General features: G+C 47.3%; 1 protein-coding gene across 6 annotated transcripts in view; it reads left to right on the forward strand.

Annotated features, from left to right (window-relative positions):
• Positions 1-20,442, forward strand: part of Znf536 (zinc finger protein 536) — a 454,511-nt gene that overhangs the window by 289,721 nt on the left and 144,348 nt on the right. For 3 of the 6 annotated variants that reach the window (XM_075984305.1, XM_075984285.1, XM_075984294.1), the window contains exon 6: positions 5,928-7,496. In XM_075984305.1, coding sequence (XP_075840420.1) covers positions 5,928-7,496 — 1,569 coding nt within the window. Of the gene's footprint in view, positions 1-5,927; positions 7,874-14,346; positions 15,250-20,442 lie in introns of those variants that run through there. The other 3 variants (XM_075984327.1, XM_075984338.1, XM_075984316.1) reach the window with 2 other exon arrangements.

Consider the following 20,442-nt stretch of genomic DNA (forward strand, 5'->3'; position numbering starts at 1 on the left):
GTTCCTCTGTCGTCCCTCATGGCTGCTCTTCCTGCCTTTAATGACATCCCAAACTTTTGTGGAAAATAATTGATTGAATTTAAATTTCCTTAAAAGTTTAAGAGGTAATGTTACAGTATAAATTTTCTAGCAAACACTAAGTAGGGAAATATCCATTAGTGAAATTAACTACAGTTTCTAGGTAGCTAACAATGTGGCGTATACAGTAGGGCATGGCTAATGAACACTGCAGTGGGTGATATTTCATTATACAAATTAATGCTCACATTTTAATGGGAAAGTCACATAATGAATCTCGGCTTCAGTGACAGCAATTAGAGACACAGATTGTCCCCTTCTGGACAAGGCAGTGTTTAGCAATAAGCAGCTGTGTGAAAAGTCTTCAGGTTTACAACGTATATATGCTTTGGGGGAATTAGTGTACAATTTATATTAATGTACTGAAGCTTCGCTGCAAAGGCAACACCGTATTTATCTCTCCCGGTATTAACTAAGTAAAGACATGTAAGAAGACTAAATAAATATCCAAAAGAGGTCGCAATGCTGGAGAATATTTAGTTACTCAATTTCAAAGTGGAAACACTTTTAGAAATTAGCCAAAAAAAAAGGTCAGGCATACAAATCACTTCTTAAAAAAATAATAAAGGGGTTTCCAAAGAGAATGCCATGAATATGTGTGTGCATGTATGTATGCATGTATATGTGTATGTATATATATGTGTATGTACATGTGTATGTGTGTATGAATGTATGTGTATATGTATATATATGTGTATATATATCTATGTGTTTATTATTTTGGAGAGGTATTATTAGAAGCTTACCCTGAATAGTTCCAAAATAGCTCAAGTTCTTATGGAACTCCCAGGTGCAAAGTAGTTGAGAAAAGTAAAAGTATCTGGGTATATTTTTATTCTATATATATGTGTGTGTGTGTGTGTGTGTGTGTGTGTATTATTCTGGGTTTAGTAGTGGACACCCGTCATTCTAGCACTCAGGGGCTGAGGCAGAAATATCATGAGTTCAAGGCCAACGTGGGCTACACAGAGAGAACTTGTATTAAAAGAATTAAATACGACTATGGAAAAATAGGTACAAAGAAGTGGTTAGTCCATCACCTGGTCATATATTTCTAAAAGCTTACAGTCTAATGATTAGGAATCAATGAGATTCCAAAATTGAATATATATTTCCTGCTACACATTGGTGAGAAGTTAACTTAATTCTAAGATGTTTCCAATATGTTCATTAGTCCACCAAAATGACGAACCGATTGACTTTTTTTTTAAAAAATGTATTATGTCTTTTCTAGGCGAACACTTTTCTAGAAATATAGTGTATGGCCTACATTGTATTTCTTTAAAAATATTGTGAGAGGATCATTAATGCTCTTACCTTCTTTCTCCAGTGTGTGGACAGCCTAATCTTGGACATCCTTGTAGTAAGGCACAGGTTTTGAACTAGCTTCCTCTACTAGACCCATTCTTCAAACCAGGGTACCATTGCTCTCTGAGTGTCTGAAGTTCTAAAGTGAGATGGTAGTATATAAATGAAGGTAGGTATATGGGCATCTGGATAGGAGAATTCTCTTAGGCCATCAGAGATTCAGGCTCTCTCAGAGTTACAGCCTTCATTCCCCCCTCCGCACTGTTTCATGTGCTGGTGATTTGCACGAGTTTGTGGCTGCTCCAGCAAGCAGATGCCAGGACTGATCATGGAGGTGACTGGAGGACTCACAACCTTCCGCAAAGCCTGGGGCAGTCTGAGGGACTCCCCTAGGAGAGTGAGACTCATTTTGTGGCTTAAGTGGCCAATCATTCAAGTAGACAGAGCTGCTGACAGGGTCCGAGGTTACCTGTGCCACCCAGCTGCACAGGGAATGACTGTCCAAGTCTCCGTCAGAGCCAGACCTCAGTTGGGAGCCACTGGGTGAACTCACTACCTGGCTTCTTGCAGAATTCTGTCCATGTCTGCAGCGTGGGACTTGTCATGGTCAGCCCAGAGTGCTAGCCTGGAAGAATGTGTCCAGATGCAGAGGCTTTGACCATGAAGCTGTTCAGTACAGGTGGACTCAGCATTTGCTTGCTGGCCAAACAGAGGAGGGACCTCTACCATTCCTCCAAGCTGCTAAACTTGCTGATACAATTTCCTTATCATGTCTTACCAGACTCCATCCAGGTCAGTGTTGTGCAAAGTTTGCTTCCTGAGCACGCCCAAATGCATCCTTTGGGGAAAGAATGCATGGGAAACAGCTGGGATGCTCCCAGTGGGACATAAAACTCTCCTCATGACACATCACTGCCATCTCCCAGGTCTGCCTGGCCAGAACATCACCCTCCAGGCTGCGCCCCTCTCCGGAAGTCCAGGAAGCAGAAAAGAAATCAGCACATCAGAGGGTTAGGGGATAAGGTTTTTCAAACCACTTAAAAACTATGAAAAACCTTAAACTGAGAGGCTTTTTGTCTTGAAGGTTTACCATTCCTCACTCTGGAGTACTTGCAGGAAGTGGCTGCCCGAGCACAAACCCTTCAGGACCCAGTCAGATTATAGTGATGCACAGAGTGGAAAGAGACAGCACCACAGAGGGCAAGGGTGGAGGAGGGCTTCCTGAACCTGGACAGCCAAAACAGCCCCTGAAAATCCCAGAGGAAGGGGTTAGAGAGATGGTTGCTAAGAGTGCTTGCTGCTGTGTCAGAGGTCCCAAGTTCTCGGTTCCCACCACTCCCATGGCAGCTTAAAACTGCCTGTAATCCCCCCACCCCTCTTTTGCTCTCCCTCTCACACACATAACACACACACACACACACACACACACACACGAGAGAGAGAGAGAGAGAGAGAGAGAGAGAGAGAGAGAGAGAGAGAGAGAGAGAGAGAGGGAGGGAGGGAGGGAGGGAGGATAAAAGTATATCTAAAAGAAGAGAAAAATAAAAATAAATCCAGGAAGAAGCCCTTCAGTTCCCAGGGCCAGCAAGCGTGCTCTGAAGTTGGTGCTTCTTGGTGCATTCATTCATTCATTCATTCATTCATTCATTCATTCAAATATGCACATTTCTGGAGAGGTGTGTGGATAGGTCTCTGGCCTCTTTGGGGGGCTTAGTGTGAAGCTTATTGTGAGTTGAGAATGATGACGAGGCCTCAAGGGACACGTGCTCTAAAATCTCACATTACAGGCTGAGAATGCAAATATCCCAAGACAGGACCCTATGTCCAGTGGAGCACAGAAAGGCATGGGGCATCCGGTCTCCATTTCAACCTCTCCAAATACCTCATGGTGTCTAGCTTGTCTTCCGTGCAAAGTTCATCATGTCGCAGCTCTCACCTTGGGGATGTTTCTCAGGGAGTTATACCATGATCCCCATGCAGACGATGCAGGGGGGCTCCTAAGGGATTGGGAAAGATCAAGAACCTTGCTGATATTTTTAGGCCTCTTAGTTCAGAACAGAGTGAGAGAGACAGATATCAGCTCCTGTTAAAGCACCCCAGGCAGCCCCATGTTGGTCTTAGCAGAGTCCTTACAGTAAGTATACACGCCAGAATTACATACAAGTGATACTTTGTGCAAATGCCAGCCTCTGGTCCCCATCCCAGGCCTCAGGACCCGGCACTGCTGCCTTTCCTGACTCCCTGCTGTTTGTCTTGCACAGGGTGGACTGAGAACCAACACCCCAGTGTACAGTTCAAACACGCAGCCGGAGAAGTATAAACACATATCCTCTGTACATCCCCGTGGTCCTGCCCCACCCACCTCAGGCCTGAGTCAAAGCTGCATCGTCCCACCATGCTTTGTCTATAGATGCACACAACCACATCCAGGGGCTTTTATAAAGAGCAGCTTGAGCATCTCAAGTGCCTGCTCTTCTCAGCTATGTGGCTGTCTCCTTGCTGCATCCTCCTACCCAGGCTGCACTGACCTGTCAGTCAGGATCCCCGATTCCAGACATGTGTTCCGTGCCGGTCCCCTCACTGGACCTAGCCACTAGGCTCAGCAGATAGGGTCAAGTGGGTCATCAGCTGATCAAATGCCAGCGGTCCCCTGCCCATCAGCAGTGCCTGAATCTCATAGTAGGGAAATGGTCCTTACAGATGTAAAGTCTGCCTCTTTATGTCTAGTTTGTTTTTAAGATTTATTTTTATTTTGCCTATATGGGTGTCTGTCTGCATGTATGTCTGTGCGCCATGTACACGCAGTGTCCACAGAGGCCAGAAGAGAGCCTGGATCATCTGGAACTAGAGTTACAGAGACTGTGAGCCACTGTGTGGATGCTGGGAACTTAACCCAGGCCCCCAGAGAGAACAGCCAGGACTCCTTAACTGCGGAGCCGTATCTCCAGCCCCATGCTTACAGTTTTGATGTAGCTGAGACAGCTGTGGAGAAAGTAGACCCCAAGGGCACAGAAGTATCCAGGGAGGCCCCAGCTGCTCGTGGTATTCATTAAGAGCTCTTGGTGCCCTCATCGGAATGTGGCAGGTGGAGTGTCCCTTAGCTCAAGCACAGAGTGCACACGGTGTCTCCTGTTCAGCACCTGGGCTGTTAGTACCCCAGAACACCGTCTGCTGTGAGAACTGGGAGTCTCTGCCCGATACTCCCAAGATTAGAGGCAGTGAACTATCTTCAGAGCTCCCTCCCCCACGAGCGACTGTCTGGCTTCCTAGATGTTTGACAATAGCACACAGGACAAGGTGACAAGATGGGCATGTTTGTGTGTGGCAGGGAGGGTTGGGGGCTTCCTAGGAGCAATTATTGTAGATTTTTACAAAGAACTGTGAGCTAAAAGCTATGATTCCCACTCCTCTCTTCCCCAGAGCTTTCTGGGGGCAGAGTCTAGAAAAGAGCCAGTCTTAGCCTGCAAGTTCTTGGGATGTGTTTAAATCCACATTCGTGTACATCCTCCTCTGCCCTCCATGTAAGCTGTCTGTTAAGGGGCTCTCTCTTCATCACACAAAGAACAATGGAAGTTGGGTGTTGGATTCAAATAAATATTTAATTCGTGAAAATAATCTTATATGTTCCAAAACACACTTTAAAGCTATTTTTGTTCTTCAGCAAGCGCCCATTACAGGTAAATTACACAGCTTACTACCTCAGCGTCAGCGCTGCCATTAGTACAAATTCTGGGCTCGACAAAGACCAGTAGATAATGTTAATTTCAGATCCAGAAACTAAATATACTCGGTGCCTTTTATTACTCCTTTTTCTCTTAAGTTTTATCGGCTGCTTTTCATCTTAACAATATGTCTTTACATCCCGCCATCACAGTGCACTGTAATGATATTAATATTTTATAGAATCGGTATTTATAGTTCTTTATTTAGAGACAATGCAGTAGGTCTGCAGATATCAGAGCCCGTCTGGAATGGTGCCCTCCAAATAATGATGAATTGCTTGTGCGGAATGCCATTTGCTAATTATATCCATGATTTACTGTGGAGCAAGGCTTAAATCATTCATTTCAGTCTTGCGTAACAGTGCCATAGAATTTTTAGGTTTAAAAATGGTTTCCATGTGTATAATTTAAACAAATTCTAGCGCTCTTGTATACACAAAATATTCGAAGCCACTCATTTGTTACATACGCCATCTCTTTAAACTTCTACTTTTAATGATCACTGTGGTCGAAATTATTATGCTTAATTTTCATAATCATAGCCTTTAAATCTACAGTCGTTCTCACATGTTAGATAAAGAAAAAGATAGCTAATTGTGTGTAGATAGTGTGTCATCCCTCAATAGTCCCCAATGGTACAAAATCATTAAAAAAGCTTAAGAGCACAAATTATTCTTCTATTAAAAAACAGTCGTTCTCTTGCTAATTATTAGTTGGGGCTGCTTTGTCTCAAGGAACAAATGTTGATCCTCCTAGCCTTGTTCTGCACACCAACGATGAGATAAACACTTGGTTTTCTCTTCCATCGCTCTCTTGCAGGTGAGAAACCCTACAAGTGTCCTCACTGTGACTACGCTGGCACACAGTCAGCATCCCTGAAGTATCACCTGGAGCGACACCATCGGGAGCGACAGAATGGAGCCGGGCCACTATCAGGACAGCCCCCGAACCAAGAGCACAAAGATGAGACCCCCAGCAAAGCGCCATTGTTTATCAGGCCAGACATTCTGCGTGGGGCTTTGAAGGGTCTCCCCGGAATCGACTTCCGAGGTGGTCCTGCCTCTCAGCAGTGGACATCGAGCATGCTCTCCTCCGGAGATCACGCAGGGCAGGCCACTGGCATGTCCTCAGAGCTGTCTTCGGATGCCCTAAAAGGCTCCGACCTTCCTTCCAAAAGCGCCCACTTCTCAGAGATTGGAAGGGCTTATCAAAGCATCGTGAGCAATGGTGTAAATTTCCAAGGGTCCCTGCAGGCTTTCATGGACAGTTTCGTCCTCGGCTCTCTGAAGAAGAAAGACACAAAAGAGAAAGTCACATCTGATGTCCATCCCATGAAAGTCCACGCCACGGATGGTGGAGAGGAGAGAGCCAGCGGGAAGCCCTCCCAGAGGAAGTCTGAGAAATCTCAGTATGAGCCTCTGGACTTATCTGTGCGGCCAGATGCCACCACGCTCCCTGGCTCCTCCGTGACCATGCAAGACAGCATTGCTTGGCACGGCTGCTTGTTTTGTGCTTTTACCACATCCTCCATGGAGCTTATGGCCCTTCACCTCCAGGCCAACCACCTGGGCAAAGCAAAGCGCAAAGATCACCCCACAGGGGTGACAGTCAACTGCAAAGAGCAGGCACGGGAGGCCAGCAAGGTCTCAGTCTTGCCCTCCATACAATCAAACAAAGAGATGGCCCTGTCTAGCGCTGTCGGCGCTCTAGACTCTGCTCCTGAGAAGATGGCCCAAGGACCGGCAAAAGAGACTCTAGGGGACCAGAAGAGTGGCCAGTGGCCCAGCCACATGGACCCTGCCTTTTGTACCTTTCCATCTGACTTCTACAAACAGTTTGGTGTTTACCCCACTGTGGTTGGCTCAGGGGCCCCTGGCTCCTGCTCCAACAAGAATCCTGATGGGAAAACCCACCTGGAAGAGGACGCCCCTCTCCTGATCCCGGACACGGCAAACAAAAACCCTGCTGATGACCTCTCAGATGTTGCCTCCTCCGAGGACATGGACTCCTCCAAGGGAGAAAACAATGAGGACGAGGAGATTGACACCGAACCGGAAATGATGAGCAAGCCACTGTGTGCTCTCAGCAAGGATGGCAGCAACGAGGGCAGTGACAACCTGCTGCCCCCAGGCGCCTCCCAGCCCATCCAGGGACTGGTCTCACCTTTAGCCCAACCATCAGAGGAACAGTGGCACAACCCAGGCCTCCTTCCTGCCCAGGACCCCTCAGCGGGGCTGCCAAAGCCAGAGCGGGGTCCCCCGGGGCTGGAGAAACCCATGAGCATGTTGTCGGTCCTCAGGGCCTACAGCGCCGATGGCTTAGCAGCCTTTAACGGGCTTGCAAGCAGCACAGCAAATTCTGGATGTATCAAGAGGCCAGACTTGTGTGGTAAGTTTTAGAATCCTCTTCCTTCAGTTCATTTCCCCCAAAACATCACTGCTAAATTGTGCATTAAAAAAAACAACAACAGTGACAACAAAATGGGTTTGATGTACCCATTAGCAAAATTTTAAACTAAACCTTAAAAAACAGTGCTATATAGTCAGTGTAGACAATCATGAAAGTCAAGTTTCATTACTTTTGGGGTCTAGCTCTCTGTGTAATGCCTGTAACAGAGGCATGGGAAGGAGGCAGTATCAGAGTGTGAACTCTCCTCTCATTTTTCATCCATAAGTTGGGGAGGGCAAGAAAATTCACCTTAAAAAAATAAACCAAAAACCAAACAGATATGGTGACTTGTGAACTTCCCCATATTTAACTCATTCAAAAAAAAAAGATGCCTAAAGAGAATCGCATATTGCTTTACCATGATCTACTTCCCCTATGCTTCTTTTATTGAGTTAGAGGATACTAAAATCACCACACTAATAGTGTGGCAAGGGACTGTCTCCAAATCACCACACTGACAGTGTGGCAAGGGACAGTCCCCAAACCGGGGAGATGGCTGTGGGATGTCTGTGACTCACCTGTGACACATCAAATGACAGTTACTGTGACTTTGGCCTTCTGCTGTTGTTGCCTTCTCTCCGTGTCTGTCTGTCTAACCTGCCTGTCGTCTTGTCTGATCTGGTGAATCAACATGTTTCTCCCTCCTTCAAGAATATTGTTACCCCGTAGTCATGCCAGATTTTACAAAGCACAGTCCCACAGCAGAGTTGGATCAAACAGATATTGGGGTGGGCAGGGAGGATCAGCATCATGTCGTTGGCACCCAGGTGTTCGTGTGTAGAAATCAGGTCTGCATAGAGCAGCTCCGTGTATTGTTCCCTGTACACCCCCACCCCCAAATTCCCACGATACACAAGTAGCGTGGGCTGTACCATCTAATTTATGAATGATTTTCAGAGATTTTACCCTTCTTCTGAGGAAGGAAGGAAGAGAGGAGAAGAGGGAAGGCTGGACACAAGGGAGCATTTCCAAACCTCAGCATCCTGTTTCCTTCAGCACATAGCGGAAAACATAAAGCTAGGCTGTTTATAATATAAATCGATAAATTTCTTTTTGTTTTTCTGTCATTCCCTAATTCACCGCGAAGTGGATCAAGTAGTCAGAAATACCTTTTTGAATTGTCAAAAATCACTAAATGGATTTATGACAGCTCAAAAAAAATATTGATGGTTCTCTATACTGAATGATTCACACGGCCCCATTAGCCAGTACCCTGGATCTATTTTTAACCGTGTGCAATTCATTACTCTTGAAGCTGTTAAAAACAACATTTAAAAGAAGGGAAGGGATTTATGTCTGCCCAGTAGTCCCCACTTCCTTCCAAAGAGAATGGTATTTAAATCTTTTTCTTTCATTGTTCTTTTAAAGTTTGGTTGCAGTGGTTTAATGAGTATTATTATTGTTGTTGTTGTTGTTTGAGGATTTTTAAAAGTCTATTTTCAGTTCTTTCAATTACCTACATAGGACCATGATTCCTGCCAGGAATCCTCGCATCAGAAAAGATCAAAACCTGGCATGTGCATAAGCTCATTATTATTGAAATGAGCTCATATTACCCCCATTAATTTTCTCATCTTCCTATCAGTGTGGAAGAAAGGCTGCCTGCCTTGAGGAAGCTTGTCCAGTGGTGTCCTTTTGCATCAGGCAGCGGGTGGAGGGGGCAGCATGGGGTAGGGAGATGCTGTGTCTCCTGAGATTTCGCAGAGCCAGCAGGAGTCTCTAACCCCTCCCCAGACATCAGCTCACACCACTCCCTTTCTGTGGCCTATGCAAAACACTGGTCATTCAAGCTGTTAGTCCCTAGGCAACAGACCCTGGGATGCAAGGCACAGCCCCTCTCTTTTGAAGTGCATGAAGACCTTTGGGCCAGTGAAAGCTTCCTGGGTCCCTGCTCCTTATACTCTCCCACACCTCATTCCTGCCTCTGGCCACCTGTTTCCAGAGAGCATCACTCCTGTATTTCAGTTGGTCCCCATATTTTCTAGAAGCTTCTGCTGTGGTTTGGTGGCAGGTGGGATGCCTTTTCCTGTCTTCTGGTCCCCAGGCATCAGGCCCAGGATAAGTAATTGTAATCTCATATCCTTGCTGGGTGTGGCAGTGTCCTAGAACCCAGGAGAGCAGTGGTCACCCTGGCTGAGAGTGGGTGTTTCAGAGGAAAACAACCGGAATCTTCCCTTCCTCGGTCTAGTCTTTTCTCTTGCTTGAATACCACCTGCTTCAAGGCAGGAGCCCTAAATTATCCCCAACCTTTATTTCTTCTCTGCCTCACTTAAAGTAGATGTCGCTTTGCAAACAGGTCCAGCAGCTAGGCTTCCTTGTGGAGCTGGACTTTGCCAAATCTATGCCTTATTCCCAGATTGCTTATCTCTGAGTTTAGAACCTCATTTCATCGGTTCAGTCAGCCTAGAATCCTACTTGGATGCCCCAGAATCTCTGGTGGCTGGAATTCACAATTCTTCGGTAGAGGAAGAATCCTCTTCTCCCACGATGTAAAAGTACTTGAAAACAAAAACCCGTAAAATCTTTGCCTGCGTCATGTAGACGCCCACAGAATCAGGAATCCCTCTTGAACCCACTGGCAAATCAGAAAACGTGTCTTTTCTCCTGCCTGTATGTGGGACTGTGTGTTGGGCATTGTTCACCCAGGCGATAACGCTAATGACTGCACTGTCGCTTGCTAACTTTGAGAACTTTGGACCTAAGTCACCAGGTGCTTAGACCTGAGGTCCTGGCCAGTGTGCACTCGCCACTTAATATAGCGAATACGTTCTGACTTGGGTGCAGGAGAGCGAGCTGATGAAGGGGCTTTTAGGTGACGAGAGTCCTATAGCAATGCCCCTATAGGGGGTAAGATGGTAACTTTTCAAAAGAACCTTGCTTCGAGGCTGTTGTGTCAGTGTGTCAGGGATTAGTTCTAGACGATCCCATGGGAGATCCCGAGGCCTCTAAGAATCAGCTGGAGAGCAGTTTGTTAAGTTGCTGTTAGAGAGGGTTAGATGCCACGGGTCTGATCTCATCACGTGACATCCTAGCTGCTGAAGGTGACTTTTAGGATCCAGGCATGTCCCACACACCCTTACTCTCTTGTACGGTGTAAGAAAGGCACAGATGTGCCGCCAGAGAGCTTCGCCGTGGCCTGCATATCATCAGAGTGGATCTGACCTCGGCTTTGCAACGGAGCAGGCTTCACGCCATATTTGAATAAGGGCGCAAGTGAGGCCTAGAGCTGTGGGCGTCCACTGGCAGGCAGGGCAGACAGGTTCCTTGTCCAGCCTGCGGAGCCACTGTGGAAATGTTGCTGTGAGAACCAGGAAGGTGTGGGAGGCACAACCCAACGCACACACAGTGCAGTCGGTCCACAGAGCACCTGGAGATCGCTACATAGAAACACTAAAGACAACACTTCACCCCAGGGCTTGTGTGGGGGATTGGGACCAACTGGACCACCCCTAACCTTGCCTTTTGAAACTGAGGCAACCAGTCAGACCTGCCTGGAATTTCTATGTTAGCTTTCTCAAACATGATTTTTCTCTGTTCTTTTCTGAGCCCTCGGGGCTAGGCCTGATGATGCGAAATTTTTGTCAAGTTAAGGGGCTGGAAGGGGGGAGAAAAGCACAATTCCTTTCCCCTTAACTCTGGCCTGGAATTGCTACCACTCAAGGAAGGGCAGCCCCATGTGGAGGATCCATCAGCATGTCGATGGTGGTGATGAGACCCTGTGTGCAGTAGCCGTCAGCCCGAGTGATATCCTGATGGGTGGGAGGAGGTCAGTGGGAAGGCAAGGCCGTCACACAGGAATAGCTCCAGGATTCCCAACGCCTTATGCTCAGCGAATTCCAAAACTGCCTCAACCCAGATTGTGGAAGGAAAGCCCACTGCATTTCGCAAAGACAAGAGAATGGGGGACCTGACTCCCATAACGAAGCAGCAGCATCAAAATCCACTTCCACCATGTGTTCTAAAATGTCTGATGTGATGAGACACCATAACCAAACCACATTGTCTTAAGAGGCGACTTCTGTCCCACCGTGATTTCTCTGCCTTGGCAGTCCAGAACACGTCTTTCAGCCATGCATCCTAGAGCCAAAGGTCAGCATGTATTTTCTGAAGGGTTGAGGATAACTGTTTCCAAGCTAACAAGTCAGGAGCACCTCTTATTTCGACTCCACGATGCTTGGTAGCACTAAAGAAGCTGTAGACGGTGTTACTGCGTGCCAGTGAAAGTTTATTGGCTATAGCAAGGGACGGGCTGGAAGTGGACAGGCTCTGGTGCGAAGAAGGATGTTCCTGGGTCATTGCCGGAGTCAGAGATGGAGAAGCCTGCCCTCCACTGTTCTGGTGGACAGAGATGATGCAGGTAGGACTACCACCAGCCAATGCCAAGTAGACCTTCTAGAGGAGGCCGTGTGCATGTGAGGACCTCCAGAGGGGTACCCCTTCCCATCCCGTCACAACACCACAGGCAGAAGAGACAGAATGGCTGCCACTTAGCCCTACAGCAGCTGGCTCTCCACAGACAGAAGTACAGGGAGGAAGGAAGATGTCAAACAGTTAAGAGCCTGGGACAGATGTCTCAGTAGGATGAGTGCCCACCTGAAGGTGCAGCGACGAGGCGATGGTACATCCCCAAGTCTTTGTCCCTTTAGCACTAAGAGAGTTTTGTTTCCTCATGTCCCCACCCTGCAGTCCGTGAACAGGAAATTCATCTCTGTGATGTCACTATCCCAGTGGCTACCATTTCTTTTTGGACTCAGTTCGGTTCCAGATATAAAACAGGTGCCTAGGGGCATAAGATTATAAGTTCTGGGTTTTTGTTTTTGTTTTTTTTTTAGAACTGGCTAAGGTCTGTGGCGAGGTAGGGAAGCCCAAGGCAGCTGTTTTACTTAGGGTTTCTGTTGCTGCAATGAAACACCATGACCAAACAGCAACTTAGGGAAGAAGGGTTTACTTGGATTACATGTAATCCAAATAACAGTCTATCCTTGAGTGAAGTCAGTGCGGGAACTCAAGCAGGGAAGAAACATGGAGACAGGATCTGATGCAGAGGCCATGGAGGGTGCTGCTTACTGGGTCGCCCTACAGGCTGGCCTACAGTCAGAGCTTAGGGAGACATTTTTTCAATTGGGGTTCCCTCCTCGCAGATGAATCTAGCCTGTGTCAAGCCGACATAAAATTAGCCAGTACAGTAGCTGTTGTTGGTGTATGAAGCAGCACTCATGTCGACCCTGAGACATGCAGACACCTGAGCGTAAGTCACATGCTGTGTCCCCGAAATGACACTGGACAATAACCACAAAATCCCATTCTGCAAAGTGTGTGGATGTCTAAACAAAATCCAGCCAATCCTGTGGAGAGTGGGATGCCAGGGAGTGGAAGGAACAGAGGTGTGTGTGTGGCCGGTGGTCCTTGCTGTTCTGTCCAATGCTGTGGTGCTTTGCTGAGCGCCTAAGAAGTCCGAAGCACACGGCTGCCTACAGAGGCTGGAACAGACCCTCTGCTCCCCTCTCTGTCCTTGCCCAGTTTGACCGTTTTTAGATTTGCCTCAGCCTCTTTCCTAGCCCATTCCTTGGCGTAGCGTTTTCCCAGTAGGAAGGGCCATTTGACTTACTGCAAAACCCGAGGACAGAACCTCCTAAGGTCCTGGAAAGCACCACCTCCCTGTGCTTGTCTGGCCCTGTTGGGGACCTCCCAGCAAACTATAGAGAGTCTGTGTCTGACTGATGGGACTGCTCCCAGGTGGCATCCTGTAGGTAGACTCTCCTGCTGATGAGGGCACTCTGGCGGGGCTCTCCTCTGCCCTCACCCGGGGCTGCATGGCTGTGCCTTGCCTGACAAAGAGTCAGCCCCTCTGACGACAGCGTTCTTTCCCTCTCCTTCCCTCTTTTTAAATGAGAGGGGAAGGGACTGGTGTGACGCCGCTTGCACGGCAGGATGACAGAACTGTTGTGGGGATGGCATTGTGTTTGCCAAATGGTCCACTCGTCATTTCAGAACAAACAAATGGATGGTGGCTGTGAGTCGGCAAACACTGGTGACATTTAGCCTTGTTTATGTTTCTTGCCTTTTGCTGCATCGTTTTGGCTCCAGAAGCTACTGTCTGAATCAACACTGCCTCTGAAATAGGAGAAAAGTCTGGTAGAGTTCATCTTGGTGGCTGCGTCCATATTTATTTGGGGATTGCATGAAACCAAGGAATCACAGCCAAGTGTTTTTGTTAAGAAAAAAAAAAAAGAAAGGAAGAAATCTGTATTTTCCCTCCTTTGATAACGAGTTAAGATTGGGATCAGGGAGGACAGTTGAGGACGAGTCAGAACAGACACGTGCTGAGCTGGTGGAACCCGGTGTGTGACAGTGCGGACACAAGGCCTGGGCTAAAGCTTTGACTTCTGCCTGAATGGCAGTGATGGTTGGAAATGACAGTTATCTATCTAGACTCAGGTCACATGTCAGCTGCAGAAAGAATCGGGACACTTTTTCCTTCCTTTCTTCCTTCCTTCCCTTGTTTTTTTTTTTTCAGATGTTGTATGCAAAGCCCAGGTTTCAAATAAGGTAATAATTATGTCCTATTACTTAGTGCTGATCAATAATACCTCTATACCTAATTGCTAGCTTGCTCTAATTATGTAGCCTAGTCCTGCACTAGCCAGAGCCAGAGAGACCAAGTATTATAAGTATTCCTCTATTGTCATCTGTTCTATTAAACTGTAGGGACTTTGGCCCTGCCCTCACTTCCACGCACCTCTAGCCCCAAACAGTTTCTGAATTAATAAATCTACGTGTTTTCTTTCAGGTAAGTGACACCCCATGTCCTAGTCACTCTGTCTGGACTTCCCCTTGTCTGTCCGTGCTCCTTCGTGGTTTATCTGCAGCTTGTTAACCGTGCAAAGTCAACAGAAGAACATATACACATATATGTCTTGAGTAAATAATTCCTACTGGCACAGGTGTGTGTGTGCACACAGCACACAGCCTACAGTCCTTGTAGAGTCGAGAGCGGCTGGAAACATTGCCCCCAGATATTTCCCAGTATTAATGGATGCAAAGGCTTAGTAACTTGAGTGAGCGAGGAGATTCACTCCATGTCACAGACCCCGACTGACAAATCCTGGTGGGTGGCAGGTTCCTGGATCAATGAAAACCTGACTGGGGGCAGTGTGCGTGTCCTGCCAGCTCACCTGAGCTCATAGGGCTGGGCCCCATGCTAGTCTCGTCAGCCTTCCTCTCCTGTGTCTGATTGTCATGTGTTTTGTAACACTTTAGAAGAATACAGAAAAGTGCAGTAATTATCTTTCTCCATAGTATTTAAGCAGAAATATTGCTAGTTTAATATTGTGTCAGGTCGTCGTATTATCCAGGAACAGGTGACAGTAAAACCCCAACAAGCAGCACTCTTGACAGTCACAACGTAGAAACGGCGACCTAAGCGAAATGTGTAAACGTGTACCGGGTGATCCTGTGCTTTGGAATAGACTGTTGTTGAAATAATTAGAAGATATATTAAGGTGTTCCTGGTAATGAAGGCATGTAAGTTATCATAATTGTAGTTTCCTGCATAAGTGTCAAACCCTATCTTTCCGTGTGCTGTATGCTGAGTTACAAGTTAGGTCATTTATGAATGGAATGTAAAACAATACTAAAAATGCTTCAATAAGTTATCTTGGTATTGCTAATAAAAAAAAGCTGTGAAACATTAGTGCAGTTTTGAGTCATTATGTTAATTCATTCCACAACACCCCCTTGCCCCTCACATTCTTCTCTCAGCAGGGAGCCTCAGCAGGACATTTTGGGGACCGGGCTCCTCAACATTGCCATTCATCTTCAGGTGGCCCTTTCACAAGCAACAATTCACCAACAGGCAAGAAGGAAAACCACTTTCCTGTTTTGGTGTGATGACTGTAGGGGGCGCCAGAGAGCCCAATGAGACACACCCATCTCTGCATCTTTAGGCAGGTTTCTGAACCACAGGACCACTCACTAGACCCCTGGGTAGAGGAGACAGGCCACTGTACACAGCGTCAGAACTGGAAGAGGCTCCTTAGGTCCAGCCTTCTCTAGAGATCCGTGTGTTTCTCCATGCTGTGACGGGTTAAGGAGTTTGGCTACATTTTCATTCTCCTGAGATATTTGGTCACTGTCTGTGTTTTAACAGACTTGTTATTTATCTCACCTTGCCTCTTCATGGGACGGAAAGAAAGGGATTTATGTTTGTTGTGTTGCTTGCTTTCATTGTTCCATGAGCTGGGCTTTTGGGCTCTGGTCCTTCAAGCTCCCTAGCTTCCCAATTCTGCACAAACTGATCTCACTCCAACTGGTCCCATAGGGGCAGGGCATAGAATCCAAGGCTCCACGGATTGCTCATTTCCTCAAATGAAGTGCCTAACATGAGGACGGGGGTAGAGAACTGTCCATTAAAAGTTGTTATCAACCTTGGCCTTGGTGTCATCTCGGCTAGGAGAAACAGTCCGTCCAGTGTGTCTTACAGTGACCGCCCATCTTGACCCCTGAGGTCACAGTGCAGCATGAAGGAGCCTCTGACTAGGGGGAAGGGATAGTGAGTAAGACCTGGACTTGAGAAGATGTGAGGAGAGGTCCCGTGGGAAATAGAGGAGGTCTTGAGGATTGCTAACCTTTCCAGAGTCCAGTGCTCCACACTGGGGCTGTTACTAGACCCCTAGACCCCCGAAGGTCACACTGAGGTCACACTGTGAGTTCCAGTGGGGGAAAAGGACAATCCCCAAATGCCTAATGAAAGTGAAGGAGGGGTCGGTCCGTTCCCTCCAGGTGCCAGGTTTACATGGCCACAACCAAGCAATGCCAGCTCCACCAGGGTGCAGGCTGAGTGGGCACCAAGGGAACACAGAAGAACCTCATCTTCCTTTCTGAGTGCTCTCAAATCCGGGAAGTGTCCCAAAAGATGTGGGATACAGAAAGAGGGTGATTCATCTCTTTCTCCAGCTAGTCATCTGTACTTCTCCTGGTGTGCCTCCCCGCCCGCAGGCTGATGAGCACATTGTCCCCAGCTTTACTGGTCATTTAAAACCACCCCCTCCCCCCCATCGCAGATAGCACCGAAACAGGCTTCTGAGGGGCCCTGCTGCAAGCCCTAAGGGGCCAGGGCTTGGGAGGGGCAAGGCGGGGTGCAAAGTAAGAAGGAAGGAGGCACAGGAGGACTCCTTATCTTCCACCCACAACACTGACAGCCCGGAGGGCTCCCTGGAGCCACATAGCCAGGCATCTGCTGTTCTGTCTTCCTTCTTTCAGGGCCCAGTCTCTCTCCTGGGGTCTCTAAGCAAGAAGGCTTGGTAGCATTTCCTCTTCATAAGCAGGGTATTTCCTGAGTTGCTCCTTTGTGGTAACTGGGGAAGCTTAGAAAAGACCTCCTCCACGGGTTCCAATTCTCCCATCACTATGGACCAGCCTCCACCCACCTCTCATTTTGGGACACCCACCTCATCATGCCTTGTACTGATCCTCCTGCCTCCGCCCACTTCCTCCTTACCATGTCCACCTCTGGATAACAAACAACTCCCATATCACCAGTGGAATGTTCTTGAGAACACACTGTGTGCTGCCTGCAAAGGGAGCCACATAGACCCAGGCCCCTGGGACATCAGTCGACTTCATTTAAGAGCTCTGCATAGAGGCTGGTAATTCTTCCTGTTGGTTCCTCATCCCCCACATATACACATGGGATTATACAAGCCCCACAAGTTTGGATTCAGAGCTGGGACAAACACAAATGACCCCCTCTGGACCTACTCTGTCTGTTATACCCTAGAGCGGTCCCAGCATGGTCGGCTTCTGCCCTGTGCTGCATAGGAGACCCACAAGAAGGTGTCTGTGGCTTCAGACGCAAGAGGCCAAGAAAGGCAAGGAGGTTTGCAGGAAACCTCCATACTTGTGTCTCTGTTCACATGTTTTGGAAGTGTGTATACTTTAACGGACTTTTGATAGCCCAGTGAAGGAGAAAATCTAAGTTTGGGGACAGATTATTGTATGTATATATTCTGTTTTTCTCGAAGGAACGTCACAGTGATTAAATACACAGGCACACACTGACAATGATGTCCCCGAATGAACAGAATCTGAGCCCATTTCCCGGGTCAAAGTCAGAAAACTCTGTGCAGTTAGTTCATTATCAAAAATAGCCATTTGTGCTCACTAATACAGGCTGGTTCTTCTCTGAGGAGTTCATCTTCCTGCTCTGTGCTGTCCAGACACGCCCACTCAGCCATAGCCTGTTCACTGGGTTAAGTTTCTGCCTTGAATTTCTGTAGTGAGATTTACATAAGATGCTCTTAGTTATTCCTATAAAAGGAGAAGCACAACCCACCTGGGAAGGCAATTTCAGTTGTTTTACCAAATCATTGCTTTTTATATGGTGGACACATTGCTTTTCCTGTTCTGAGCACAGTGGTTGGTGTGTCCTGGGAGGAGAACTGGGGATAACCACAAGTAGAGGGTGCTCCAAGGTGTGTGTGTCTGGGAAGGTGCAGCTGCCTCTGCGGTTGGGGAATTACGAGTTCACACTCCAGGCAGCTCTTTTTGTTGTCATTTTTGTTTTGTTTTGTTTTTGGTTTGTTTTTTTTTTCAAGATAGGTTTTCTCTGTGTAGCCCTGGATGTCCTGGAACTCACTTTGTAAACCAGGCTGACCTTGAACTCAGAGATCCACCTGTCTCTGCCTCCTGAGTGCTGGGATTAAAGTCATGTGTTACCTTCTTCTTAAGGAAAGGGACCATAGTCTCTTTCAGTCCTTTCAGATTCCCTTGGCGACAGGACTAGGGTCACCCAAAAGCAGATCTCTAGGTCACCTGGCCTCAAGTAGTTGATACAGGAAGACACTGAGAGTGGTTCCTCCACGAGCAGACCTGGGACTTTTTCTTTTCTTTCTTCTGGCTTTATTGTAGATCATTCCAGACCTGCCAGAGCCACGAATGAGAGTGAATGAGATAATTCTGCGGTTCCCAGTGGGAAGTGAACCACAAATATTAAATGTTGAGAGGCACCCAGCTTTTTAGCTTAGGAGAAAGTTTACCTTAAGGGTCATAGAGTCAGTCTGGGGTCAGGTGACCGGGCGTCTGGCACCACCATGGAGCTCAAACAGCTCACTTCTTCATTTCTTTGGGGGAGAAGCAGCGGGATTGCCTCTTTGGTCTCCAATCGATGTCCTTCATGGCCTCCTGTAGCCTTGATCTTCAGTTGCCACCCTACAACAGTGAGTAGCACAGTCCTCATGAGACTCACCTGAAGGCCCTCGGATTTGGGAGGACTCCGGTATTTCCACAAAGTATGGTGCTTCAACATACAGGGCTCCAGTTTGAGCAAAGACATCCAATCACTGTAGGTCACAGGACATGTCAGGGCTTAGAGGGACTTCTCCTAAATTAGTAGAAGACCACCAAAGAGTGTCTCTGTTATTTCCAGAAGACTGTTACCAAAGGAAAAGTCAACTGAGCTGGGTTTTTTAGCTTCGTGAAAGGGTGAGAAAAAGGCTTGTTTTCGCTGAGTTTTTCTGTTTCAACCTCTTGAGAAGATATTTCTTATGATGATTAAAGATTCCTAAGCAATTTACAGATTATCGGCCTGCTAAGCCAGTGTGTCCCTCTTGGACATACACGTCCCATGGCTGTCATTTTCACTCAGTGTCCACAGCCAGAGTTCTGGAGAGGTGGGTGGTATTGAGAGTTTCTTACGTGTGTGGGGCACAGAGTTCTAGCTGCATCCTTCCCTTCCTAGGACTTTCCTGTTCTTTCAGTCCCTGACTTCTTGAATGTCTTGGCAGAGCCACCTCTATTTTGGGGGTGGGAGTGGGAGGAGGGTTTCGAGACAGGGTTTTTCTGTGTAGCTCTGGCTGTCCTGGAACTCACCCTGTGGACTAGGCTGGTCTCAAACTCACAGAGATCTGCCTGCCTGTGCCTCCCAAGTGCTGGGATTAAAGACATGTGCCACCTCTTAACCCTCAATTTGACCATCAAGTGGGAAACTTGGCCACACCTAAGAGAATAAAATGGTTATAATACATAACTATATATGTATATATGTATACATAACTTAGAGACAAGTTGCTTTCTTATCAATCATTTTAGGACTTCTATTAGCAAGAGGGTACCAGACAGAGTGCCATATAAACCGGCCATGGGGTGTGGAGTGGGTTATGGTTTGGGTAGGCCTGGGCACCCATTCTGTCCCACTGCACTCACCACTTGAAGTCTTCTGTCTGCACACCTAAACACCTGGACTGAACACATCTGGAAATCTGGCCCCATAAGACCATCCCTGGGATTCACATACAGCCTCACTGGCTCTAACTGAGCTGTTTTCCTGTCTGCTGATGGTATCAGGACTTAGGAAAACAGCAACACCCATCTCTGGTGGCCAGGTAGTAGTTATAGGGTTGCTGCTGAGTGGATTTGTTTTACATTAAAATTTTGGACTTGGAGTATCTGTCCTTTCTGAACCCCACTCAGGGCCATTGTTTAATTTTAAATCACAAGGATTATTTTCTTGGGGGCCTTTGGGGATAAATGCTTTTACGCAGGTCAAGGACCAAGATTCCGTAACACTGGGATAGCTTTGTGCAGTCTCCAGTTTTCGGTAGGGGATGCTTCAGGAGGCAGGTGACAAGGCAGGAGTTGAGTGAGTTGATCTTGGCATCCCAGAAGACAGGTGGGAGGGACACTGTGGTCTGGGCCTGGGCACAATGGACCCAGTCCTTAGGGGTGGGAAGAGGGATTTGGGGAGGGATCTCCAGGCCTGACAACTCCCAGAAAGAGAGCATTAAGACCTGCAAGTGTTAAGTCCTCAGAATGGGTACTATTCCCATCATGTTGAGCAGCCCAGCCCTACCCTAGGAGCCAGGCAGAGGGGAGGAAGGAGAAAACCATA

This window comes from Microtus pennsylvanicus, chromosome 1 (genome assembly GCF_037038515.1).
Source record: "Microtus pennsylvanicus isolate mMicPen1 chromosome 1, mMicPen1.hap1, whole genome shotgun sequence".
NCBI classification, from domain to species: Eukaryota; Metazoa; Chordata; class Mammalia; order Rodentia; family Cricetidae; genus Microtus; species Microtus pennsylvanicus.